Raw genomic sequence first — 27,457 nt, 5'->3', positions numbered from 1 at the left:
AAAGGGTCTTCATCGTAAATAATTTGCACAGTTTGGTTCATGTCAACTGGTGCGGTGGTTAAACAATATCTTTATGAACAATCAAGCGAGTTTGAAAGAGGAAAAAAATTACTGGGCTACGAGACTTGTACATAACCATATCAGAGACAGGACTGGCCACTTAGGATGTTGCGGCTCATAAAGGGTTAACAGAGAGAAGAATCAGAGATTGTCTGTTCGGGAGCATCCCAAACCACAACAGAATGCTGAACAACCACCAACCTCATCATATTGTCACGAGAGACTATCATGCTATAGTTCATGTGCAACAAATAACACCAGTGGTTAGGTATTCCAGTTTGAAAAGTAATTAATAAAAATGTAGACCTGCTTTAATACTACAACTCAAGAGCCTATTCTGCAGGTCGTTCTTCGAATTGGCCCCAAAATGCCTCAACAGTGATTGTGAAAACTCTGGTGGCCTTTCCCAAGTAGTATTGAGCATTGGAGAAACGAAATGACATGAATTCTTGTTTATAAATATAAATTCTCGTAATGTTGATCTCAAAGACATCCACATTTAGTACTTTGTAGTGTACCTCAGTGTTTGGAGTGGGTTATCTGATCACCGGGTATGAAACCGACTGTGAGGTTTACTGTTGGCTGTTTTTTGTACTACTAGCACTGTTTTTTGCCATCCAGCTGGTCCTATTGCAAGAGGATAGTGATGATCACAGCAGTGGTTTTTATACTTTTCCTTGTTAAATAAGATTCGGTTCAGGTGATCACCTCATCAGTACCTCACTAAGTAGAATGAGGTGTGCCTGTGTTGGAATTCAACAGACACTGCAATGGAATGGCTGCCATACATGTGGAGATGCTAATTTAATTTTTTTTGGAGTGGTCACTTTTTTTTCCAGAGAGATATATATATATATATACAGAAGCATAGCATGGTTCTTGGAAGTATTGTGTGTGACCGTTTTTACAGCCATTTTTCCCTGCTGTGCAGGGGTTGGCTTTTTCTTGAGGAAATGTTTTATGGCCGGATGCCCTTCCTGACGCCAACCCTGGTCGCCTCTTACGACACACAGGGATATGGTACACTTATTCTAACCGGGGCATACACCGGGACCAGTACACTGGTACTCATTTAGCCGACCTCGGAAGGATGACAGGCTGAGTCAACCCCCTGGTGTTAATTCAGCAGCCAACGGGGCTTGAACTCAGGACCCTGAGATCCCAAGCCACCACCCTAACCACTAAGCCAACACCAGGCCTGGTTCTTGGAAGTATTAAGAAAGCAATTTATGTTCTCGACTCTAGAGTGTTCAAGTGTATAATTCAATGTAAATAATGGTTTAAAGCAGTTTAAAGGAGTATAAATGAAATAACTCCGGGTTTTACCGCCGTTTTCCCCAGTTTCTATTCCATGACTAGGCATCATGTTATATTTGTTGTTCATGCCTGTCTGTGTCCTTTAAAACATCCTTAAAAACAGTAAGTTTCCTGTTTGGAATGATTTTAAGTTTTGTTTAACTGCCAGGCAGGCACACAGAGTAAAATATTATCTCACTCCTCTGTGTGTGGTCGGGAGGAATTCAGAGCCAAAGTACGGTAAAACAGCAAACTTGTCTTTCTATCCATGTCCCGATTCATGTTCAAAATAAAACATTCAATTTAAATAAGTTGTTCCTCGATCATGAAATGACGACTATAAACTAATAGGCCACACAGACAAACGGACATAAACCAATTGCTTAACCCAGCTTTCTCGCTTCGCATGTGCTGGTTAACTAGAACGGTACTTGGTAGAGCGCTACTTTTGAATCTTGACCAATCAGAGCACTTGCTTGCATCACATGACGTGAAAAATAGCTGCGCCCATCCAATAGTGATCGTTTGGTTGTGTCGACCAGAAAATAGTCTGAAGTGCTTTATGTGCTTCAAAAGCGTGAAAAATTACATCATTCACCAATTTACTCAACTTAGACAGAGTAAATATCATGACCGTTTGAAGGCAGGGTGCGATTTGTAAAATTTCCAGTGGGGGGATAAAATTCACAGACATCATGGGTTTTGTTTTTGTTATTTCTGAATTTTACAACTTACAAGCTATCTATAATAATAGTGACATGAAGCTGAAAAGTCACATTACAATTAAATATAGCCCCGTTGGGGACTGATGGTTATTTCCCCAACAGGTGGGGCGAAAATGAGGTTTGAGGGGAAAAGGGCCATGCCCCCCCTTCTTGAAGTGGTACAGTCATGGGGAACACAATTTAAGTTAATAGCATGGTCCTTGTGTTTCATGAAGAGTTTGGTCTGCATCTGGCTGTCAGTTTCTGATAAGATTTTGAAATAAATTACCTGAATTTGGGGTGAAATCCCCATTTTCCGCCTCTTATAGGGTGCTGATCCCAATGGGGAGCACAACCCCTTGAGATCATACTGTTGTGATATATCGTTCCAAATTTAGTCCATGTTCATCATGTATTTGTGAGGAAAATGTTTTTGTGAGTATGAGGGATTAGGTGAGGGAAGCTATGGCCCCCTTTCCAGGGGAGATGGCCATGGGGAGCACAAATTAAGGTTTGGGCATGGTCACGATGCCACATGGCCTGTTTGGTCTGTATCCGTTTGTTGGTTTCTAAGAATATTTTTTGAATGAAGTACCAATATTTTGGGCAACCCCCCTCCCCCATTAGCCCCCTTTATAGGGAGTGCATCCAGATGGCGAGTACAACCCCATGAGACCTTACTGTCCTGATGCATTACCCCCTTTAACTCCCTCTACATGGAAGGATCTGGAAGGGGAGTACAACCCCATGAGATCTTACTGTCCTGATACATTGTACCAAATGTTGTCCGTATTGCTCAGGTCTTTCATGGAGAAGATGTTTTAGTGAAAATGAGGGATTTGGGGAAGGGGCCTATGACCCCTTTTCCAGGGGATATATAGCCTTGAGCAGCAAAACTTCAGGTTAGGGCATGGTCCCGATGCCTCGTGGCAAGTTTGGTCTGGATCTGTCTGGCGGTTTCTGAGAAGATTTTAAAAATAAAATATCAATATTTGGGGGTAAAAAACCCTCTTTTTCATCTTCAAGAGAGAGTTTACTGTAACTGTGTGAAGAAAACTCATTGTGAAGGAGGGCTGTGCTCATGATATCAGTTGGATTTGTGTTGCAACAATTTTTGAGGGTTGAAAGGACTTAGGACGAAGGACTGTAAAAATTATACAGCCACTGACCAATAACAGTGCATGCAGGATGAGTGTATATCAATATCAATGACGATGGGGCTGATGTCATAGATTAGTCTAAAATGCCGGTATTTTTTATATATTTTTTTTACAATAATTTGCTATTTCGGCCCGTCTCCATTTACCTTTAACTACTGTGGTTGTGTACTTCACGTTCATTGGTTCATAGATATGATCCTGCATTCTGAAATTTCTGTGCAATTGTGATGATAGTTTCGACAATTGTAGTCTAGAACAATCATTGGAGGCCAAGAACCAGCTTATGTTTGACCTTTCTTTATTGGTTTGGCGATAGTTGTACCACAGTGTTACTACATACTAAATGATCAGTTTCACCAGACTTTCATAAAGTGCAACGAACCTGATGGGAATTGAATGAGTTTGTCAATAAAATATGATTATGAGATGCTTTATATGTCCAACTGATAAAGGCCTGTTATCTGGGTTACAGGATTCCTGCCAAAGCTCTCTCTTTCTCTCTCCATATTCTTCACAGAGCGTCGGTGTTGCCAAAGCCGCATCCTGAGCAAGGGTTATACTGGGTGGTTTGCCATTGCTTTCCCAGCAGTAGTTAGGGCAGAAATGTGTAATTAGTTCAGGGTGCCAGCAATTTCACGAAGGACACCATGGGATATTTAACGTCCACCAACTAATACCGGCAGACAGGACATCAGTTTAACGTCCATCCGAGGGATGGAACACACATTGATGAATCACCCTGCCTGTGAAACACTGGGATGACAGTTTATAGCTGAGTCTGGATTCGAACTGAGGCTGGAAAGCTTAGAAGTGAGTGTACATACCTCTAGGCCATCCTGCTTGTCCCCCTGCCAAAGATGCTGCTTGGCTAAAAACCTGGCCCCCATAAACTCTGGAACCATTTCCATTGGTGCCCCCTGACGTCGCCTCTTCTACTGCAGCTATCAAAGTTTTTTCTTGAGTAATTTTATTTACAGATGAAATATCTGGATGGATTTCAGAGTTATCTTTCAGAGAAATTTAGATTTCAGAATGTCAGAGTTTTTACACGTGGGCAGGCATGTTGTGAGCTATCAAATGCCGTGTCGAAATAGCAGTCCTCCGAGTTTGGAACGAAACTGATTTTTCAGCCACATTTTCAGGACTCTTCTTGCTGCCTAACATGGGATTTGAACCTGTGATTCCAGCATCAGAGTTGTCAGTTCAGATGGGAGGAAAAACAGACTTACCTCCAAGGATTAAGAAGTAACTTTCAGAATGATCTTTGAATGCTAAATGAGAAGTTTTACGCATGTGCTGCGTTTGCGTTTTCAGTGACTCGGTTCAGCTCGATGGTCACTTTTAACTTAACATTGCTAGCGTAAAATCTGTAATTCAAATCGTCTTTCAAACATAATTTTCAGCATATAGACAAAAGAGTGGCAATTTCAAAATGGTTAACCATAGTTGTGTTCCTGAATGCAAATCGGACTCGTGAAAAATATAGATGATACGACAAATATCCGTGGATGAGAGGTCAGGTTCCTATCATTTCCTGTTAGTATGGATGCAAAAATCCAGTGTCCTTTCTTTTGTGGCCCCGGAACCAAACAAAAAATACATATTTATAATGACAATTACACTTAGCCTGTGCATCAACAAGGCCCAGATAGGATCTTTCCATCGGTGTTGAGAAGCACGAAGGTTTGGGTAGAATGTGCCCATCTACAAACCTCCAGCCTTTCACAGGCCCACATCATTGGGAGTTTTTGCAATATGGACTGCAATATATCGACTGTTTTGTTGTGCACAGGCACATACCTTTCACACAGGTACGTTTACAAGTACGTTCGGCTTGTTTAAAAATTTGTTTTAATCATTTCATTTGACAATCTTTATTTGGCAGGCTTAAAATATATCCAGGCCACCCTGATCGATTTTGTTACTCGGCGTATCTGCGCATTTGCGTGGAGCAATCTGGGGTGGATTATGTCATTTTGAAAGTGCCCTATTCAGAGTGCGTAGTGACTTCTTTAAGATCAATTAACTTTTGTGTTAAATTGCAATTGTTTTCATGACTTGTTCCACATTCTTTCTGATCTTGCACCCTCTGCTCTTCCCATGCTTTCTTCCCACTCCAGGTTTCGACAGGACACACAAGGTCCACCATCAACGCCTTCTGGAAAAACTCACAAAATCCAAAATCACTGCTCACCGACACTCATTTGTTCCTTTTTCCCACCTGTGGAACCAAATACCACACTCTCTTCATTCCCATTCTTCCCTCCAAGTGTTCAAAACAGCTTTGCACCATCATCTCAGATCATCAGGTCAGGTCAGGTATGGGAGCATGTGCCAGAGCAGCGCGTCGCTGCATCCACTATCCACCGGTACTCCAGGGGCCTCCATCTGGCCATCTCCCAGGCAGATGCCTGGCCCATCTCCATCTCTTTGAGATGGTGATCAACTTGCTGCAACCACAAGGCACGTGGTCGGCCCATTGGCCTTCTCCACTCACAAGGCTCATTCACTGAGATAATCTGGTGAGCAGGATCAGCATCAGGAAAACGAGCCACATGTCCATACAGCCGCAGCTGACGCTCACGGACTATGCAGGTAACAAATCTCATTTGAGTCTCTCAGCAACTGCTCGTTGGACACAAATTCCGACCAGCGATAGCCAAGGGTTCTCCGAAAAGACCTGGTACCAAAGGAATTAAATCTCTGTCTCAGATCCCTGATCAGAGTCCAAGTCACACATCTATAGAGCAAGACTGGAAGCATAAAGGACCTGAAGACTCAGACTTTCATCCTCCTGCACAGGTACCGGCAGTGCCACACCCCATGATCCAGTGAATCCATGACTCCCCAGGCCTGACCGAGATGTCTGTTGACCTCTGGCTCACAGCCAGCAGAGACATGAATATCACTGCCACGGAAAGTGGATATCTCCATGATCTCAACATCCTCACCACAAACAGGTACAGACAGGATAGAAGCATCCAAGATGTCATTGAAAGCCTGAATCTTAGTTTTGACGCAGGAAACCCGTAATCCCAGCAGCTCCGACTCTTCATTCAGTACCTCAACGGCCCCAAAAAGGATATCGAGAGTCTCCACAAAGATGACTGCAAAATCTGCAAAATCAAGGTCAGAGATCTTGACATTCCCAAACGATGCACCGCAACTTGATCTCTCCGACATCCTCCCCAGAATCCAGTCCATGCAAGTGCTGAAAATTGTGGGGTCCAGTACACACCCCTGACAAACTCCAGTAACTGGAAATAATTCAGAGATGGTATCACCACATCTCACAGAACTCTTAGTACCAGAGTAAAGTTCAGACATCATATTGATCAGTTGTGGTGACACCCCACGAAGATCAAGAATCCTCCAGAGGGCATCCCGATTCACTGAATCGAACACTTTACAGAGATCAACATAGGCTGCAAGCAGCCCCTGCCGAAAACTCTCGTCAGTATTCAGAGAGGACCCAAAGAGGAAGGATATGGTCAATTTTGACCTCTGGTGTAAAGCCTGACTGCTCTAGATGCTGGTGCTCAAGCAGATGGTGGTGAACACTATCAAGAATGATCTGAGCAAAGACCTTGCCCAGCACTGAGAGCAGCGTCACCCCTCAGTAGTTGTTGCAGTTTTGGTGATCACCCTTCCCCTTCCAGAGAGGGACAACAAGGCCCCTCTTCCAGTCAGTTGGATGATGCCTGTGTTCCAGGCAGAGCACAGAACTGCATGCAACGACACGAGTACAGCATTTCCACCAACCTTGAGAAGTTCAGTTTGCATGCCACAGATCCCAGGAGCTTCACCCCATTTCAAGTGGTTCACCGCAGCCTGTGTTTCCACAAATGAATGTGGACCACAGTTGATTGGAGGGTCAGCAATAGGAATTGTCACACCCCTGACATCCAACTCGACAGCAGGTGGATCAGCCTGGAACAGCCGCTTAAAGTAACTGGCCCAGCGCGCCTTCACTTCGGACTCCTCTGTCAAGTGGTCAAGAGTGGTCAAGAGCCTACCACCCTCTGCTCTAACTGCAGTGCACTGAGGGATGGGCTTGGAGGAAGACAACGCATGAATTCCCCTGTAAGCAGGAGGAGAATCACTTGACCACAGGTGATGCTCTACCCCATCACAGATTCCTTGCACAGAGGCCTCCTTGTCCACCCTTAGTGCACGTACAGTTTTACACCTCAACTCTCCGAACAGCCTCGCTCTGCTATTCAGTCAATGGTATCCAGTGTCCCTTGAGAGACAAAATTCTTCTTCGCCCTACGGTGAGTTCCAAGACATCTTCCGACAACATCAAGGACGGTGGTCTTGAAGGCACTGCACAATTCCTCAGGATCCTCCAAAGCACCCAGACCCCCCCAAATCTCCACTCAGCCTGTTCGCAAACTCCTCAGCTTCCCTCTCATCCTTGAGCTTGCCAACATCCAGCCTAGGCTGGGATGGTACCATTCCCTGGATTTAAGCTGCAACTTCAGAGTTCCCACAACAAGCCTGTGGTCGGTATTGAGCAAGTAGGCACTCTGGTGGACCCTGCAGTTCTGGATCATCCTCCAGTGACCACCAACGAGCACATGGTCGATCTCCTTTGCCAAACCACCAGTGTTGGAATACCAAGTCCAGCAATGACCTTCTGGGCGCTAAAACCATGAACTAGCCACCCGAAGTCCATGACTTCTTGCAAAGTCAAGGAACTTGGTGCAATTCTGGTTCACAGTTCCTGACCCATGGGGACCAACATATATCTCATAACCATCCTTATCAGTTTCAGTCGATGCATTGAAACCCCCCAAGACTAGAAAAGTATCTCGCCTGTGGCACTGATCAACCACAGACTCGAGTGGCATAGAACGTGTCCTTCACAGTGAGATCACTCGCCTCAATTTGCGCATACACACAGACCAGGGAAATGACACCCAAGGAGTGACGAATCCTTAGTCTCATAATACGCTCGTTGACCGGTGTTACCTCAGTTATCATTGGAGTCAGCTTATTGGACACAGCTACAGCAACTCATTGGGCATGGTAACCATCAGAGCGACCAGACCCCCATGATCTCGCCGCAATCCGGTTTCCGAACCTCAGAGAGTGCTGCAATACTGATGTCCAAAAGCTTGATCTCAGATGATAACAGAGACAGGTGATGATCCTCTCTTCGGGAAAGGACATTCCAGGCACTGACCCGAAGGGACGGCCTTAGGTTAACCCAAGGAGATCGCCGTCTGGTGGATGACACCTCAGCACCACCCTGACACACACTACCGCAATCTGACCCTGGAAGGCTACCGTGTGGTTTCCCTCCTATCATCAAAGATCAGGGGTCCCGAAGGCTTTGCCCCAATCCTGTTATCTGGTGGGCTGCCCTGCGAAGGGTAGCGACACAGCAGGTACTCCCATGGAGTGGGTTTTTAGATTTTAAAAAAATGCTTTTAGTCAGTTTTGTGGAATGAAGGTTTTACGATGGCCGGAGGGCAAATCCTGCCACCAACCTCCTCATGAAAAGTAACCCAACTGCAGGAGGATGTCCGCAGACACAGTTGGGTACAAGATATGGATAGCCGTTGGCTCACAAGGAGCTCATCCACCCTTTGACAGGTTTTTGTTTTTCATCCTACTGAGTGTCCATATCATACACCCTCTTCACCAAGAAACTTGGAAGGGGAGTCGGTTTCGTTGCCGACAACCCAACCATGGAACAGGTTCGTACAGTTTCACATGATACCTGTAACAAGTCACAGACCTAATCTGACCTGACCTGACATCAGATCATCCCCCATCTTAAACCATGATATTTTTCTCACCCCATTTTCCCCCCACCAACCTCTAAAGCCCACTTCATTCTCAGCTTGCTGTTTTTCCTTCCTGAGAGTTTGCTTCTGCAGCCATCTTTTCCACATCTCTTTTCCCGAATTCTTCCCCACATCCCTTATCATCCATCTCCCTTTATTTTGACCCTCAACCCTGCTGTTCGTGTGTTTCCCCCTTCTATTGCTGTTGTGTATTTTACGTTGTGTCCTGATCCATTCTGTGTTCTCGCTCTTCCCTGAGCCTTCTTGACTTTGTACACAAAAAAAAAACAAAAGGATAAGAGAAAAGACATGTATTGTGACGTGTATTCGCATTATGAATACTCATTCATTCAATGAACAATTAATGCCAATTCAGCCTGTGTGTGTATATGTTATAATTCAAGCATCAGCAACTCTTTAATCCCAAAGGAGTACCAGATGAGCTTTTGCAGAACTCGCCATTCTATCTTCTTTGGTCGCACTCACCTCTGAGCTGTCTCACCTGGGTTGGAATCCCAACCCAGCTATAAACTGTCATCCTGGTGTTTCACATACAGGGTGGTTCATAAATGTGTTTTCCGTCCTTCGGATGAACGTTAAACGGACATCCCTTCTTCCTGGCATTCGTTGGTGGACGTTAAAGATCGTATGGTTTCATTCTCGAAGAGTCGGCGAGCTATCGCCGGCACCTTGAAAAACTACAAATTCCTGCTCTCACCGACAGGGGGCACTGCATCATCGGCAAAGCCGCATTCCCAGACAATGATGCTCCTCAGAGCCTTGTGCCGTAGTTTGCGAAAGAACGAGATCATACATGGGTGTTCAGCGGAGTTGGGAGTATGTGTGATGACAGAGAGCTCGTGGTAGTTTGATCATGTGACTGTTCTGATGAACTGTGACTGGCACATTTTTATTAAGGAATCTTCTGTTTTCAACGTAGTATATGAAACGCAGTGTGTATTTGTCTGTCCCCCTTTATAAGGATGACTTGAGTAGGGTTTTAAATGCCAATCTTTTAACATGACTCTGCGTTCACGGTGGTCTATTTTTGAGGACAAAAAAAAGACTCGAAAAATATTTTCCATAAAAGAGTAAATACGTCTGTTCTATTGGAATTGTAGACGGTGGCTTGCAAACCGAGCCTCAAGGGCGGTGTACAGAAACGTTATAATAAAAAAAACGATAAATACAAGGCGCATGGAGGTGGAATTCTCTTATCGTGATGTGTAACGTGCGCAGAGTAAAAATGAGTGTTCATTATCCATCCGAGCTGCTCCCGATCCGGATGTGACGTCAGAACAGAATTTTTCTCTTCGTTTTCCTCACGAGTGTTTGTGACATTGTATTTTGCTATATTAATGGTATGGTATTAATTTGTGATCGGAATGAAAATATCGAGAGAATGAGGAAATTATCACGGTTTCCACCATTGAACTGTGTGGAAGATTGGAAAAATTATGAGGGGTGCGAATTAGTCGCCACCAAGCGCCATCTTGGAATGCCCACTCGCAGCGGATATATTTCGACTCGCGTGATAAATTATCGGGAGATCTTGAACATTGAATGTTAAATTTTGAGTTTAAAATTCAAAGTCGATGTGAACACTTTCTCACGTAAACATAACCACAACGCGGGACGCGGTGAATCGTGCGTTGGGCCTAGCAACATGGCGGCGTGTGCGTCGAAAAGGGTCAGTGCGGTGGCGACACAATGGTGCGTGCAACATGATGAGCCATAATCCTTCCCGTCTTTTATGCAGTTTCAATGGTTTCCGTCCATGACATTCGCGGATTCGGCATTTGTAGTTTCGCCATTTTTTTGCCCAAGTCCTTCACGAACCGGCTGTCCAGTGGCTGTCCACCCTCTGGTTCCAACACCTGCCTCGTTCTTATTGGCACTGTGCCACGGTACGGGTTAAGAAAGATTAGAAGGAGGCAAATCGAGTTGTCCGTTGTGCTATTAACTGCGACATATACGAAGAAGTTGAAAAGATACACAGCCTTCGTGTTCCTTCGTCGCGCTGTGTGTTTTAAATGTCTCGGTACTGTGGCGATGTCACGGCGGCGGTTTCACAAGTAGTTGAAAACGCTTGTTTCAGCAAAAATGACTCGTACGGTTCGTCGAACGATAATATATAATTCGCTGAGAAAATGATTGTTTTTTTTCCATTTCGTACACCCCAAAAGTTGTGAAACCGACATCGACAACGATTAATGTGTCATTTGTTGAAAATCGATGACTCTGTGGTAATTGCGCCCCGGTTCCAACTTCCAACGTTGGAGTACATAACACGGCGGAGAGAGAGCGGCTTCGTCCGATCGTTCCGTGTTCTATGGGACAAGGACCGACGCGGCCAGCCTGCCGTCGACGGGCAGGCGATTCGACATCGTCGTCCGGACCTTGGGACTGTCGGCGTCGGGCCTTCGTGTTGCTCCGACGCCGCGGAACTGGGCACCGGGGAAACCGCCTCGGACATGATGGTATATATGGTTCGTCTGGAGTGCGAATGTATATTTTGTGACTACACAATCACGTGCTTCATTGTTACTAACATATACAGTACGTATATATTTATTTAAAAATTATTATTATAGTCGGTACTGTCCAAAGCACAATACTCGATGCTTTTTGGTTTATTTTAGAAATTTTTTTTATTATTTATTTATTTAGTTAGTTAGTTAATTAGTTAGTATACCTTGAGGCTCCTATGAGAGCTAACAAATAACGCACAGCAAGGGGGGCATGAGACAAGAGGGGAGTGGAGTGGGAAGGACAAAACTGGGGAACAGAGACATTAGGAGATCTGTGGAAGGAAGAGGGATGGGACGGGGAACATGGGAATAGAAGATTGACATTACAGGGACTTTCAGGATGGAAAGCAGAGAATTTGAAGGAGGTGGGTTTGGGGTGGATTAACGGGGGTAGAAAAAATCGAGGATTTGGATGGGGGATGATAAGAGGTGGTGGTGAACAGCGGTTTTTAAGGCCGGGAGTGAAGAATGGGATTGAATAGAGTGAAGGAGTTTATTCCAAAGGTGGGAAAAAAGAGGAATGAAAGAGTGAAGGTGAGCAGTGATTCGTGATTTTGGTAGTTTTACCAGAAGGGGGTTGTTGGCGGACCTTGAGCGCCCTGCGGAAATGTGGTGGGGACAAATCGCAGAGAATGCAGGGGGGGGAGGCTGGAGACGAGATGGTAGAAGACAGAAGGACCACCGACCAGCCTGCGGTGAGAGAGTGAGAGGCCCAAAGACTCAGCCTCATCGCGGGAGATGCCAATGATCCGAAATGCCTTGGTTTCCACAGCGGGAAGCCGAGAAAGGTGAGAGGCAGGAGCACCAGCCCAGAGGGGAGAGCAGTACTCCATCGGGTTGCGGACGAAAGCTTTGTAAGTGGTCAGGAGCTCAGATGGGCTGAGGAAGGACTTTGCACGACGGAGGATTCCTAGTCGGCGACTAGCTTTGGAGGCGAGGTTTGAAATGCTTTGGACTTTGATACACCGGTGTGTTGGACACGAAGCTTGTCAAACGTGGTTGGCATGGAAACTCACACCAGCAACTGGAAATTTTTAATACAGAACAATAAAAATTTTGTCCCTTGTCTTATCGAAGTGGTCATGAAAGAAGGAAGCTTCCAACAAACTTAAATGCCAGAGGGGGCAAAAAGCAACTATTTATCCGAGTAATAAATATTCAGTAGAACTTCAATCTTGTACAGCGATTGAAAGTGGTGCACGGTTTTTTGTATACATAGTCGAGGCTCGTGGAAGAGCCTGCTCCTCTTCTAGTGTTGTGAGGCCGGGTCTCGGTGGCGAGCACGACCGCTAGATGGAGCACTAGAGTCGGCTCCACCGAACATTCGGAATTTAGGTCGTACCTTTCAGATAAATCCGACAGGTCACGGGTCCCTTATCGGACCGAAGATCGCCAATAGGTCGACCACGTGGGATAGGGTAAATTGCCAATTTCAATTTACCTAAATACCTACGTCGTCCAAACTACCGGGGAAATTCACCCTCGGCAGGATCTGCGCGATCCGGGCTGTTACCGAGCCGGATCCGAGTCGTACCCCAAGCGGAGAGTACCAGAATCCTGCCGGGCTGATTGCACAAATTACTGCAGCAATGAGGCCTCCTCATTCCCATTCGCAATGCGGAAAACCAATGATGGAAAGGACAAGGATGAGCTGGGACATTCAACAAGAGGGGATTTTATTAACAATGGGGGAAGGGAACACACAAAGAGCAGAGTTATCCGAATAAGAAATGTATCAATTGTACAAGCAAAAGCACTTAACAATTCTACTTGGACAAGACAGGCCCACACACAGACACACACACCCAAAAAGAAATGGACCCGCCGGTATTCGGCTCTCCAGCCGAGGAGGATAGTTCGGATGGGAGTCAAAACGGCTGGCTACCTGGCCGCGAGCGCGCGGCTGGTCGTCCACACCTTACCGGAGCTCCAGTCGCCAAAAGCACGGACCAGGGGAGCCGAATCCAGAGGAGGCGAGACGAGGTGATCTCCCTCGATGAAAATGGTCGACCGCTCGCTGTAATGCGCCAGCCGAGACACCTCCAATGCGCGGGATGCAGTCCACGCAGACCAGACAGAAGTGTGCGATGCAGTCAGCACAGACCAGACAGAAGCGCTTCGAGCCACACGGGATGCAATCTCCTCACGCTCGTGCCGACAACCACACTCTTCTTCTTTAGGAAGGAGGGGCTTCTTTTCCTGGCCACTCGCCTCCTGATTGGTCGGACCCATCGCGCGATTCCCTGGCCGTCTCCCATTGGACAGGCCCACGGTAGGCGGGGCAACTCCCACCCTTCTGGGTGGAGTCCCGATCGGAGGCGTTTGTAGCTCCGCCAACCTCCTCACTTCCGACCATGTGCGTAATGGTGATGGTGTTGTCGGAAACGGGGCGGGTGAGATGCACGCTCATTGCCGATTGGCCAAAGAGGGACGCCATGCCCATGTTAAACTCCGCCCACGCACACATGCCGGCGAGCGCTCAAATAATTCCGCGAGCGGAGTGTTGTTGTGGTCGTTGTGGATGTAAAAATCTTAACTATAAAAATAACTCCGCAGCGCTCGGACATTTAATTCCCATTAGACTAGGGACGGGACCCTAACTAGAAACAAATACCGATATAACTGATCTATAGGACCTGGCTGTTGTGTGCTCATGGTTTCCAGATTGGCAACACTAGTACATTGAACAGAGCAGGACACGTCAGGACAAAAGGAACAGTAGAGAGAGGGGGAAACACCAACAGCAGAGTTGAAGGCTAATATAGAGGGAGACTGATACTCGGCCCAGGCTTCAGACTGTGGTATGCGCATGAAGCTGTTCTGTCAAAATGAAATGTGTCAGAAGATATAGAAAATATGGTCACATTTGTACATGACAAACAATGGGTTTGGGGATGAATGGGGGACAGGAGATGATGCATGGGGTAGACTGGATGGATACAACGGGAAACTCTCAGGACGGAAAACTGAAATTTGGAAGGAGGAGGTATTGGGATGGGTTAACGAGGGTAGAAAAGATCATGGTTTTGGATTTGGGACGATCTGAGATTGTGGTGAACAACTGTCTCGAAGACCTGGCGGGAGAAATGAGATTGAAGGGAATTTGGAAGTTGCTTCCACAGGTGGGGAAAAAGATGAACAAATGAGTGGAGGTGAGCAATGATCCCGTATTTAGGTAGTTTCACTAGAAGAAGGTTTATACTGAACCCTGTGTGCCCTGCAGAAACCTGTGGGTGGGTGGAGGGGGGGGGTAAGGGAAGGGACAAAGCATGGAAAGACACTAGAGGGGGAGCACTCGGGAGAGTGCAAAACCTCCGCCACTAATACTGCTGGGTCACTCAAGTGAACCTTATATCTTATTCATTAAATATGATGTCAACAGTGCTGACAGAGTTGTAGTTCTTTTCTCCAACATTTTTTTGGGGTGGCGGGGGTGGGGGGGGGGGTTGGAAATCACTTAAAACATGTAAAAATGCAAAAAAAAAAAAATCGAAATTTTGTTGAAAAAAAAAGTTGCAAAATTTTTTTTTCTCTAGCAATTTTTTGGGGGGGTTGGAAATCACTTAAAACATGTAAAAATGCAAAAAAATATATTTTTTTCTCAAACAATTTTTTTTTGGGGGGGGGGGTTGGAAATCACTTAAAATATGTAGAAATGAAAAAAATAATTTTCTCCAACAATTTTTTTTTTTGGGGGGTAACAATTTTTTTTGGGGGGGGTTGGAAATCACTTAAAACGTAGAAATGCAAAAAAAATTCTCATTTCATGTAGAAATGCAAAAAAAAAGAATTTTTTTCTCGAACTTTTTTTTTGGGGGGTGGGGGTTGGAAATCACTTAAAACATGTAGAAATGCAAAAAAAAAAAAAAAAATTTCGATCGATCGAAAAAAAAAAAATAATGGCATGATCCTTGGACCATACCTAACCCCCCCACCAAGTTTCGTCGAAATCCGTCGGAGTTTTTCCGTAATACTGTTCACAAACAAACAAACAAACAAACAAATAAATAAACCAATGTCACCCGCAGGGTGACCCATATCTTGTCAAAAGGTGGCCACGTGTGACTTCTTTAAGGTCACACTGAGGTGAACAGAGCTGCTATCCACCAGGAGTGACTCCTTGAGGAATATCTGCCTACGAGAATTCTGATGAGAATCGTTCTACAGAGTAACCATGAAAAATATGCTTTTGCCTCATAACGTCACCAAATGACGTCATAATGTCTCAAGCTTGATATATCTAGAAAGCACTCATCGAGGTGTTCAATTTGAGGTACCACACGATATGGTTCCTAAAACTTGAAAATTTGACCTTGGGGTCAAATATGTTTGACCTTAGGCGCTAACCATGAAGGTCAAGGCCAATCGCCACCAAAAATTAATCAGCTGAGCGCCAGACCATGAACTATATTCCCATGAAGTTTGAAGACGATCCGATCAAAATTACTCAAAAAATAAGGGTTTCGTCGACTCCCCTGATTTGCGACAGTGACCTTGACCTTTGACCTTGACCTTCAAAATTTTGTGCACTGAAAGGGACCTCTATAGGACTCTGATATGCGAAGTTACAAAAATTTCCAATGATAACTGTGCTCTGCAGAATTTTTTATATGTGATAACAGACAAACAAAAAAAAAAAAAACAAAAAAAAAAACATACAAGCTGACTAACATTTCTTACAAAAATTTCGTTTTGGCAAGATAACAAACAAACAAACAAACAAACAAACAGAAACGGGTGAAAACAGTAACCTCCATCCATCTTCGAAGATGGCGGAGGTTAACAAGACCAGAAATGTGGCTCTTGAAGACAGAGAGACCACCGACCTGTCTGCTATGATGTTGTGGGAGGCCCATAGACTCGGCTTCAGCGCAGGAGATTCCAATGATCTTGAAAGCCTTGGTTTCCATGGCATCACGTTGAGCAAGATGTGAGCCGTGGAAGCCAGCCAAGAGGGGAAAGCAATACTCCATGAAGCTGTGGATGAACTCCTTGCAGGTGGATAGGAGTTCAGGTGTGCCAAGGTAGGACTGTACGACAGAGGATGCCCAGCTGGCGACTGGCTTTTGAGGCCAGCCTTGGAATGTGGTTTGCCCAAGAAAAATCGTGGCTGATAGTGAGACACAGGAGTTTGAATGACTGATCTTCATGAAGATGATTGGTGAGAAAGAAGTTTGGGGGGAGAGAGAGGGGTTTTCCAGATTGTCCTTTCAGAGAGAGCTTGTGGGCTTGTGAGAGTGTAAGATTTGCCAGGATTGAAAGACAGATTCCATTATTCCAATTGTTTGACAATCTTGTGATTTTTTTTTTTTTCAAGGTCTGAAGAGAGGGAAGAGGCTGCTGCCTGCCTGCCTGCCTGAATGATGAGGGATGTTACGGCAGAGGGTGGAGTCATCAGCAAATAGATAGAGGATTTTGCAGAGAAACAGAGATCATTAATGAAATTCTACAATAGGACTGGTCCCAGAACACTGCTTTGGGGCACTCCAGACTTTTTTGCCTCATTGAGTTGACTTGTACATGATGATTTTCAGAACTCCAGTCACACATGGGTCTAGTCATTGCATCTTTGGTTTTACCGCCTTCAGTGGACCAGTTTGTGCCTGTGAATGTTTGACCTTGATGCTTGTTACCGCCACCAACGAAGGTGAAAGAGATTATGCTTTCACCCCTTTCTGTCTGTTTATCTGTTTGTCTGTATGAAGGATATCTCAAAAAGTTACAGACATATCCGGATGAAATTTTGTGGACAGGTTGGGTGTGTGACAAGGACGAACTGATTAGATTTTGGTGACGGTCCGGATCCGGATCCGACTACAAGAAATTTTAAAGTGATTCCTCACCATTGAGAGGTTGGGCCAAAAACGATATATAGCACGATATCACAAAAAGTTGTGGACGGATTCGGGAGAAACTTGGTTGACATGTTGGGTGGGTGACAAGGAAGAATTAATTCAGTTTTGGTGAAGATCTGAATCTGGATCCGAATCTAATAATTTTAAAGTGATTCTTCACCATTGAGAGATAGGGCTAAACTTATATATAGAGATAGGGCTAAACCTATTGGCACATCATTGCACATGACCAACCGTCAACCTCGCCGATCATTCCTTCCTCGTTCAGCTCGACACGAACAAGAGCCAGCCAGCATCCATAGAGCCACCAAACGGCGTATTAAACATCGAAGGAAAAGGTGGACGTCAACATCGGTGAAAGAGGTGTGTGCTGAACGTCAATAATAGTTAGGTGGGTGAGGCAAATGATCCACAGCCATCTTTGACCGTCAGAATAACTGTTTAGGAAAAGCCCACGGTGTGCTTAATCAAATGTCCTGCAAGTCGAAAGTGTAAATAAATCGTCCACCTCCAAGCCAATGTGTCCTGATGGAAAGGGGGTAGACGAGTCTCTGTTGGGCTAACGGCTACCTCGCATGCATGAGTGTGTCGTGATAAGAAAAAGGCCATCCCATAAGAAAGAGAATCTCGTCTATACCCTTCTCCAACGCATCAAAGTTAGAATCCCACCATATATGCGGATGGGTCTGTCCTGGACATGCATTTTGGGAAATAACTGTCTGAGGACCTAAATGTTTGTCTGCATTAATATATATATATATATATATATATATATATATATATATATATATATATATATATATTTTGTTAAACCTGCAAAAATCTGGATGGGTTTGAGGGTGGAGGAGTAGCTGTTGAAACCTGAGTCCTATCCAAGTTCCACCTGATGACTTCATCTTTGCTTTTTGCTTGTTCGGGTTCCTTCTGACGACTCTAATGTAGGACTTATTTTATTTGGTCTTCCATTTGATTTGAATTTAATTTTTTTTTTAATTGCAAATTTGCCATCAGAAGAGTGGGCTCGCACCAAGTCCCTCTCAAAATTGTGTGTGGTGAGTATTCTTTGAATGCCATCTAGTTTCTGAGGAGATCTTCCTGCATTCCTGCCTCTTCCCTGTGTGTGATGAACTTAGTTGTGTGGCAATGGTTTGGCCTCTGGTGTTTGTTGGTGATGGGTGTACCAGGTTGTGTCTTTGGCACTGAAGTTCTCTCCGATGATGATGTTTTTGGAGGGAGCAAAGGTTCTGTGGTTGTGGTGAGTATTTGGTTGGTACTGTGCGGGATGTGCCATTTATGATGTTCGTGTGTGCTTTGTTACCAGTTTTAATTTTGAAACCGTGAAGTTCAAGTGTGTTGTCTGGTAGTAGAAGTGCTTTTGTATCGTGTGTGATATCTAAGTATCGAATTGAATTGTGAATGTATGTGATAAGGCCTCCACCTCTGACGTTTGGTCTGTCTGAACGTATCGGTGCATAGTTGGGGATGGCCGGTGTTTTGTTTTTCTCATGCAATTTTGTTTCTTGTATGATGGCTATATGAACGTTGTTTGTGAGAATGGAGTGTTTAAGGTGCACGATCTTTCTGATGAAGCTGTCTGTGTTGTATTGTAGGATATTGAGGTTATGTGTGCGTTTCTGGGGTTGAGGTGGCCAGGGCCCCCGGTTGGTATCTATGTCTCCAGCGAGAATGAGGAGAAAGGGGAGGACTGCCGGAGGGAGGTCACTCCCCAAATAAGAAAACAAATAAAGACAGAACCGTTTGTTGTGGATATGTGATGCATGTGTGAGTGATGTTTGATGTGTGGTGTTTGAGTGCTTGTGTGTGTGAGGTGTTCATGTGGAAGATGAAAGTGAGTGGGTCAGTCCATGGGAACTGATCGGCATTCTGACCATGACCGCGCTGCTCCGACGAATCCAGGCAACAGGGAAGAGTGGAGAAGATTTGGCCCCTGCCTTGCGTTGGGGGGGGGGGGTGCAGCCACATTGAAGAGGCATCACCAATAGTTGCTCATAGGATTGTTGTTGGTGTTCTATGGCCGACCCTATACTCGTCCTGACCAGTATATCTGCTACTATTAAATATCTTGCTTATAATCATATAAACAGTGCATGAAATTTCTTTAAACAGCGTATTCATGGGTCTAAAGGCATACATATCTTCATGGTGGTGTTGAATTGTGATTTTAAACAACCTTGTAGAGGAGAAAGTGAATGAAATGGCAAACGTTTTGATTTCCTAAACACCGCTAAAAAGTTTCACTTCAGCACGTACGCATTTTCATTGTGACTCCATCGGGTTACGTGTTGCTGATCTCTTGGATGCTCTCTTGTTGCAGATCTCTTGGAGGTAGATCGAAACTCTTCACCGCTGTCAGAATCGATGACGGAATTGCAGCTGCCACGATATGTTCAGCAGCAACGCAGTGGTGAAAATGGACGACATTTGGACGGTGCACTGCACTTTGAAACCGTTTTGGCCGTGCCCGGAGGATTTGCTTACGATTACAGCTGTAACTCTTTACCACAGCAACCGTTTTCTGCGTATTTAGAAGAGTCGAGTCCGGGAACCGAGAGCTCCTTGGAAAGTGGCATTTTGGAGTCCACGTACTCTGACTTGCAGTCAGATTCTGACTGCAGTGCAGATTCTGAGTCTAATTGTGAGTCCGATTCAGAGTCCGAAGGGGAGGTAATGTGGCAGCAAGACGAGTTGACTCGAGGAGAAAGTGACGATGAAGTGGACAGTTCGTTGATGCAAGAAGAAATGTAAGGACCTTTCGAGGCCGCACACCCATTCACCTTCTTTATTTATTCTTCCATGCAGTGGGTTGAAAAAATGTGAATCATATTGTGCAGACGTGGTAACGAAAGGTTTGAAATTTGTAGATACTTTTCGATCACCCACGGATGGGGGAGTCCGGGTGGGATTTATGGACCGCAGAAGAAGGCATGTTGGGAGTTACTGATTCAACGGTAAAATTGCCATTTGGATTAAGAGCATGTTTTGCGATAGACATATACCATTAAACCACACGACGAGTCGTTCAGCTACAAAGTAAACAGGAATGCAGAATAACACAATTGCCAAACAGTAGGGTCTCCTTGGGCTTGAATTGTTTTTCTACCTTATTATATTACGTCAGATTTTCTCCTCGTGGTCACCAGCTACCTTAACACCACACATGCTCACTACATGGCTGTAAAAAATGATTTTTGATTAAAAGTGGTGATACTTTTACAAAGTGACACTTTTTTCTGGAACATATTGTTCACTTGGAAAAAAATTGGGATGTTGCGCTATACTGTCACCATATTTGCCCTTACCGGATATTTATGTAATGTTTTTGTGATGTAAAATGCCAAGTGATTAATTTTGAAGTTTGTGATATATATATATATATATATATATATATATATATATATATATATATATATATATATATATATATATATATATATATATATATAATATTTCTGCATTGAAATGAACTGGATGAACACCGCATGCTAGCAAAAAGTATATCGCAGCCGTTGCCACTGAGATTTGTCATTCAGTGGTAAACAATAATTGTACAACCAGTACTACTTTTAATGGTCCCAATTGTTCGCATTCTCTTGCGGTGTCGGCCAGGGAATGTTTTTGCCTATACCTTTCACGAACCAGCTGTCCAGGCTTGAGGTTCAATTGAAGGTGGCAGGAATTTGTAATTTCACCATCGTGCTGGCGATCATTCACATCGTCTTTGTGAAAGGAAAGGAATCTTTAATGTCCACGAACAACCAGTGTGTCAGATGGGTCTTCGGGCAAGATGTCCTTCAGATGGACAGCATCCACTTTGATTCCTCACCTTGCATGAGAAACACCAGGACGGCAATTTGTAATTTGGTCGATATTTGAACACAGGCGAGACAGCTAATACAAAGGTGCGTGTGTATAGTTCTCGGCTATCCTGCCAGCCCACTTGTTTACTGCTAATTTAACATATTTTGACCTCCGGTAATTTAACTTTTGATTGTAATTCATGTTATTTATTTGTTTTTTTTCCTTTGATTTGACCTTTTCTAGACTTTGTGAATTTCTCTAATTTTGATCCACTGACGGTGTGTGGCTGCTTGACTCCCTGAGTATGGATATTGGTAGAGAATGTATTTATGATCTTTTGCTCGACCTCAGTTTGGACTCTGAGTCGCACTCAGACTCTGCCCCTGAAAATGCATTGGACTCGGATGTGGAAGGCTCAAGCTGGGAAACGATGTCCAACTCCGATGAGCTCCTGCATGACTTCTGTTTGGAGCTGAGCAGCTCCTTGAGCAGCTTTGATAGCGTGTAAGATGACCATTGTTAAAGATGTTTGTCTGATGCAGTGGCATGGGAGAGTGCTTGGGACCTGTAGGGGAAATGTCGAATAATTCCTCTTGTGCTACTCATTTGTCACCTTGTACTTTCCACCATAATTTTTCTCCGCTCTTCTACTCTCACCTAATCCCTCCCACTCCTTTCCTTTCCTTCACTCATCCACTCATGTACGATGTCTTTGTCTCATTGTTCTGCTGTTATCCTCTGTAAGCATGTAAACCTGCTGCCCTCTGTCATTTAGCTCCTCTATGAGGCAAGTTCTCTGTGTGCAAGTGTTTTATTCTTTTTAAGAGGTAGGTTTATAATTGGATGATATGAATGATTCTGTGAAGGCCAAATCTCCTTGGTCTCCATGATTATTGACCTTTAAAATATAATTCTGAACCCCATCTGAAAATGACATTTTGTTTTTAATCTGTGCATAAAAATGAGTGTGTATACCTCTCAGCTATCCTGCCAGCCCACTTTTCTGCTAATGTAACATATTTTGATCTTTGGTAATTTTACTTTAGATTGTAATTTTTTTATTTTTTAATTCTCTTTGATTTGACTTTTTCCAGACCTTATAAAAAATTTCTCACTTTGATCCACTGTCTTTGTATGGCTGCTTGACTCCTTCAGTCCAGGTGTTGTTGGAGAAGGTATCCATGATCTGCTCGATCTCAGCTTGGACTCGGACTCTGCCCCTGAAAATGCATTGGACTCTGATGTGGAAGGGACAAGCTGGGAGACTATGTCCAACTCCGATGAGCAACTGCATGACTTCCATTTGGCGCTGAACAGTCCCTTGAGCAGCTCATTGAGCAGCTCATTGAACAGCTCCTTGAGCAGTTCCTCGAGCAGCTCTCATCACGAGTAAGATGACTGTTGTTGAGGATGTTTGTTGGAGGCAATGGGACAGGAGAGTGCTTGGAACCCATATGGGAAATGTCAAATAATTACCCTGCAAACGGGAAGTGAAAAGTGGGGTTAAGCAATTAGCTCCAGTCTGCCTGTCCCCCTGTCTGTCTTCTCAGTTTATGATCGAGGAACAACTTATTTAAAATGAATGTTATATTTTGAACACGAATATGAACATTAATCGAAGGACAAGTCTGTCGTGTTACAGTATCTTGGGTCAGAATTCGTCCTGATTATGCATGCCCAGAGAGGAGTGAGATAATATTTTTTACTCTGTCTGCCTGTCTGGCAGTCAAACATAATTGAAAACAAGGAAAAGAGCAATCAGAGATTGTAGACCCTCGCCAGGACTTCTTTTGTGTGGCATTTGTGTACTGGTGTGTTACATAATTAATAAGAGACATAACTAGAACTGCCACTTTATAACTGCTGGAAGTGATGACCGGGTACCAAGACGTCCCACTTTGATGCAACCCCACTTTTATCGAACACCTGACCATGACCCATGATGATTTAATGTTTTTCTTCAATCCAATATGGCTGCCAAATCATGTGACATATCAATCATTCCTTAACAAACATACACCTTTGTCTTGGGGAACATTTGTGTGAAGTTTCCACTTGATATGTCCAGCCTTTCTGGAGAAGAAGATTTTTTATAGGCTTAGGGTAAATTGAATATGGCTGTCCAACCATGTGACTTATAATATCATATGTGTGAACCTTTTGTTCCTCCTGGATAGGTGGCCATATGTGTAAAGTTTTTTGCCTCAAACTGTTCAGCCATTTCAGAGAAGATTTTTGAAGTTTTTTTTTTTTAACAATATGGCTGCCGAATCACGTGACTGATGACATCACATTTTTTACTTACGAAATCTAAAGATTTCGTAAGTATATTGATGACTTCCGTCCTTTGTTTCTGTGTGTGTGTGTGTGTGTGTGTGTGTGTGTGTGTGTGTGTGTGTGTGTGTGTGTGTGTGTGTGTGTGTTTGTAGGCACGATAACTCGAACGGCAGAAGCTCCCAATGTCAAATTACACCACGTGATTCAGGAGGGTGATGGCTAGTGCTGATTAGATTTTGGTCAAAATCGTTCAAAGGTCAAGGTCACAGTGAGGTCAAACATTCGATTTTTGATGGTTTGGTACAGAATCATCGTATAAACTTCTGGTTTGCGTCGCTACCTTCTCAAGAGACAGCTTTTATTAGACAAGGTCAGAGGTCAAGTTGACGATTTCGTAAGTACCAGTCTATGACTGCTTGTTTTTCTGTTGACCATTTTTCCCCGAGATGACCCTCAAACATTTTCACACTGATCAGATGTAGCGTTCTACATATTATACAATTATGACGCCATAATGAAGGCACCCATGAAGTCATAAAAAAAAAATCACACTTATTACCCACGAGGAGTACTCGCCATGTGCCAAGTTTCGATTTTTTTTTTTCCTTGGTGCTGTTTCAGAAATACAGAGGTCCAAAATTTTTCCATTGGCGAACTATTTTCCTTATTTATTCACCTCGTTCATATTATCCGTCAACACAATAATCCCCTCAAACACTCCAACATCATCATCATCATCACCATCAACTCGTCTTTATCGTCACCATCATCAACATTGCCAACTCATTTTTGGATCAAGTTTATCATTATTATTATTAAAGGTAAGTTTCTTGAATATTAATAACTCAAGATTAGCCTGGTGCAAACTTCATGGTTAAAGGTGGCTGTCTTAAGAACTTAGAGTCTTAAGTTTGAGTCCTTGTCGTGAAGTTAAATAACACCAGGTGGGTAGACTCAGCCTGCCACCCTTCCGAGGTTGGCAAAATAGTACCAGCTTACTGGAAATAGGGGCTACTGCATTAGCATCACAGTCACGCTCCCAGCAACGATACAAACAGCAGCCGCAGGCTGCATACAAAATAATAATAAAAATACTTTATGTTATTAATAACTTTTATGTTATTGATAATATATTCATGAAATAAATTGCACAAACATGTTAATTAAGTGTACAGTTTGAACAAATTTTAAAGTGGAAGTCTCTAACCGCATTTTCCCCATTACCCCCTAAGTTTGCGGATTTACAGTTCACTGGGATTTTCAAGAATGTAACCCCCGCAAGTCCCTCCTGTGTATTCTTGAACACTGCATGGGTATCGTGTTCTCTTAACTCTACAGTTCTTCTTGTGCAACCCATTGTCACCTTGTGCTTTCTCTCATAAACTTTCTCCTCTCATCTATTCTCATTGAATCCCTCCCACCTCTTTCCTCCACTCATGCACTCATTTTATGATGTATTTGTCTCGTTGTTCCCCTTTGATGCTCTCTCAGTCTGTGAACCTGCTACCCTCTGTCATTTAGCTCCTCTATTACACAAGATCCCTGTACACAAATGTTTTTTTGTTTTTTTATTGAAGAGGTAGATTTATAATTGGACCCTGTGATTGATTCCATGAAAAGTCACATCTTATCGGTCTCCATGATCATTGACCTTAAAATGTAATTCTGAACCCCATCTGAAAATGACACATTTTAGTTCTAATCTCTGCATTCTAAAAGGATGATTATTTTCCTTTATTATTATTATTGCTTTTTAAAAATAATCATTGAAAATGCCACCTTGTGCCTGTGAAATGTCTTCCGTGTGACATAGTGGGTCCATGACTATGAATGATGAAGAGGTTCGTGACCTCCGTTCATTTATGCATGATCATCTTACCAGCCTTTCTCACGTTGGTGAGCGTCTTGCTGTAGCCATGGAGGTAATTGTGGTATTTTAATATTTTTGTTCTGTCTGGTATTCTGGTAACAACCTCTTTGAACCAGTTTCATGAAATTGCTTTATCTGGCATTATGACCCTATTGTTCAATCGATTGATTTACTATGTTTTTTCACTGTTTATTTGGAAGTAAAATCTCATCGTGCTTTGCAAAGAAAGAGGTAGGAAACGTTACATTTATGAAATATCCACTGTAAAAAGATGGGAGTTTCATAGAGATTTTAAAATAGTCATTGATGAGGAATCTTTAAATGCAGCATTCCAGCAATGAGCAAATCTAAAGAATGCTCGATCACCAAAGGTTTAGTTGATAGACTTCATATTAGTTTATGGGACTTCCAGGAGATTCGGCTGCTTAGTTTGGGGGGGGGGGGAATGACTTAATTTCCCGCAGCACTCTGGCGACTGGCGCCACCATCTTTGCAGTGTCACATTTATTTCCACATTCAGCGGGGCAATTAAGGAGAAATTTATTCTCAATGGATGCCAACCTATGAGTTTTATCCTGCTCTCTCATTTTTAGTGCCAAGCATTAAGCAAAGAAGCTACATGAACCATTTTTGAATGCTTTGGCATGAACTTTGTCAGGGCCGAAATCGAACCGCCAACCTGCCATACTCGGAGCAGACACTTTAACCATTATGCAACAAGTCTGGTATATTGATTATTATTTATCCTAAACAATTTAACTCTCTGTCTGTGTGTCTCATAACTTATTTTTTAACCATTTGAGCTTTTGTCATCAAATTTTCAACAAATATTTATTTTGAGAATACAGAGAAAAATAATTACTAATTGGGTCAAAATATCAAAGCACAAAGTCATAGTAAGTACTATCACTACTACTACCACTACTAATCCACATGTCCAGCTAAGGGATGTAGCGACCCCCTTGGGGGTTGACCCTTTTGTGCTTCGTTCTCTTGAGATGGGGGAATGCGAGGTTGGGGCAGGAATTTTGGAATTTCTTCGCCGTGGTGCCGGGCAATCGCGTGCCGACTCTTTGTGAAGGACACCATGGGATCTTTGCCAACTAATGCTGGCAGATGGGACGCCATTTTAATGCCAATCCGAGGGACTTGCACAAATATTGATGAATGAGCCTGCCTGTGAAACATCAGGATGACAGTTTATAGTTGAGGTGAGATAACTCAAAAGGTAGGTGTGCATACCTCTAAGCCATCCTGCCAACCCCAATGTTTTAATTATTTAATCCAAATCGTTTTTTCCTGTTTTTATTTTCTGTACTGCTTTTTGTCCCAATCACATGTCTGCTATTGCTTGAAGTATATATATATATGTATATATTGTTGTGGTTACCAAATTCGCAAACCACCATTCAGGTCCCTTAGGTGAGATATCTCGGTAAGTATATGTGTAGTTAGGCCCAAACCCGTTGTCTAGTGGGAATACATGTCATTTATGCGTGCTGCGACTCTTCAGGATAGCCGTTTTTCTTTTACTATCTTTATTTTGGACCAACCGCCATTGTTACCACCACCAACCACAACATCAACCACCCACCGCGGCGCCGCTTCACGTCACACCTCGCAACCGTCGCATCGCCACCGTTCTTGCGCCGCTTGTGGGTACCGGTGTTGGACTCGTGCAGGGCGCGCGCCGAACAGCGTGTACAAAACCACGGATTTTCCACTTCAAAAACGGATCAAAAACGACACACGCCCACTTTTGTTCCGTCCAATCGGTGAGCGAGGGGCGATTTGGCCCCGCCCCCAGGGCGTTGGAGGGCGATCGATATATGCAAATTTATGGATCAAAAATCATTCACGCCCACTTTTTCTCGGGCCAATGGGGAGCGAGGTGAAAGGTCGAAGGGAGGGGGTCAAAGATGAGAGAGCGAAGCCACGGGGCTTATATAAGCGACCGCGTTCGTCAGTCAAGACGAGAGAGTGAAGACTTCGCAGTCGGTGGAGTTGGGAAGAAGAAGCAAGAAGGAGTTGGTCGTCGTCGTGTGCGTTGGAGTCGGAGCGGAGGGGACGGAGCTGTGGAGAGGCGGCGA

At 43.9% G+C, this 27,457-nt stretch overlaps 1 protein-coding gene across 7 annotated transcripts in view; it reads left to right on the top strand.

Moving 5' to 3' along the window:
• LOC147021476 (uncharacterized) overlaps positions 1-27,457 on the top strand; it is a 70,288-nt gene that overhangs the window by 7,979 nt on the left and 34,852 nt on the right. The window contains exons 1-6 of one of the 7 annotated variants that reach the window (XM_085891440.1): positions 11,043-11,504; positions 19,737-20,163; positions 20,284-20,370; positions 21,572-21,724; positions 22,376-22,609; positions 25,311-25,419. In XM_085891440.1, the coding sequence (XP_085747566.1) occupies positions 11,348-11,504; positions 19,737-20,163; positions 20,284-20,370; positions 21,572-21,724; positions 22,376-22,609; positions 25,311-25,419 (1,167 nt within the window). In that variant the 5' untranslated portion in view covers positions 11,043-11,347. Of the gene's footprint in view, positions 1-11,042; positions 11,505-16,769; positions 17,765-19,736; positions 20,164-20,283; positions 20,371-21,571; positions 21,725-22,375; positions 22,610-25,310; positions 25,420-27,457 lie in introns of those variants that run through there. The other 6 variants (XM_085891442.1, XM_085891441.1, XM_085891446.1 and 3 more) reach the window with 6 other exon arrangements.

This window comes from Eptatretus burgeri, chromosome 8, assembly GCF_056783735.1.
Source record: "Eptatretus burgeri isolate ZD-2024b chromosome 8, Ebu_testis_v1, whole genome shotgun sequence".
NCBI lineage: Eukaryota > Metazoa > Chordata > Myxini > Myxiniformes > Myxinidae > Eptatretus > Eptatretus burgeri.
Note: the sequence above shows the minus strand (reverse complement) of the source record. Positions and strands in the feature narration are given on the sequence as shown.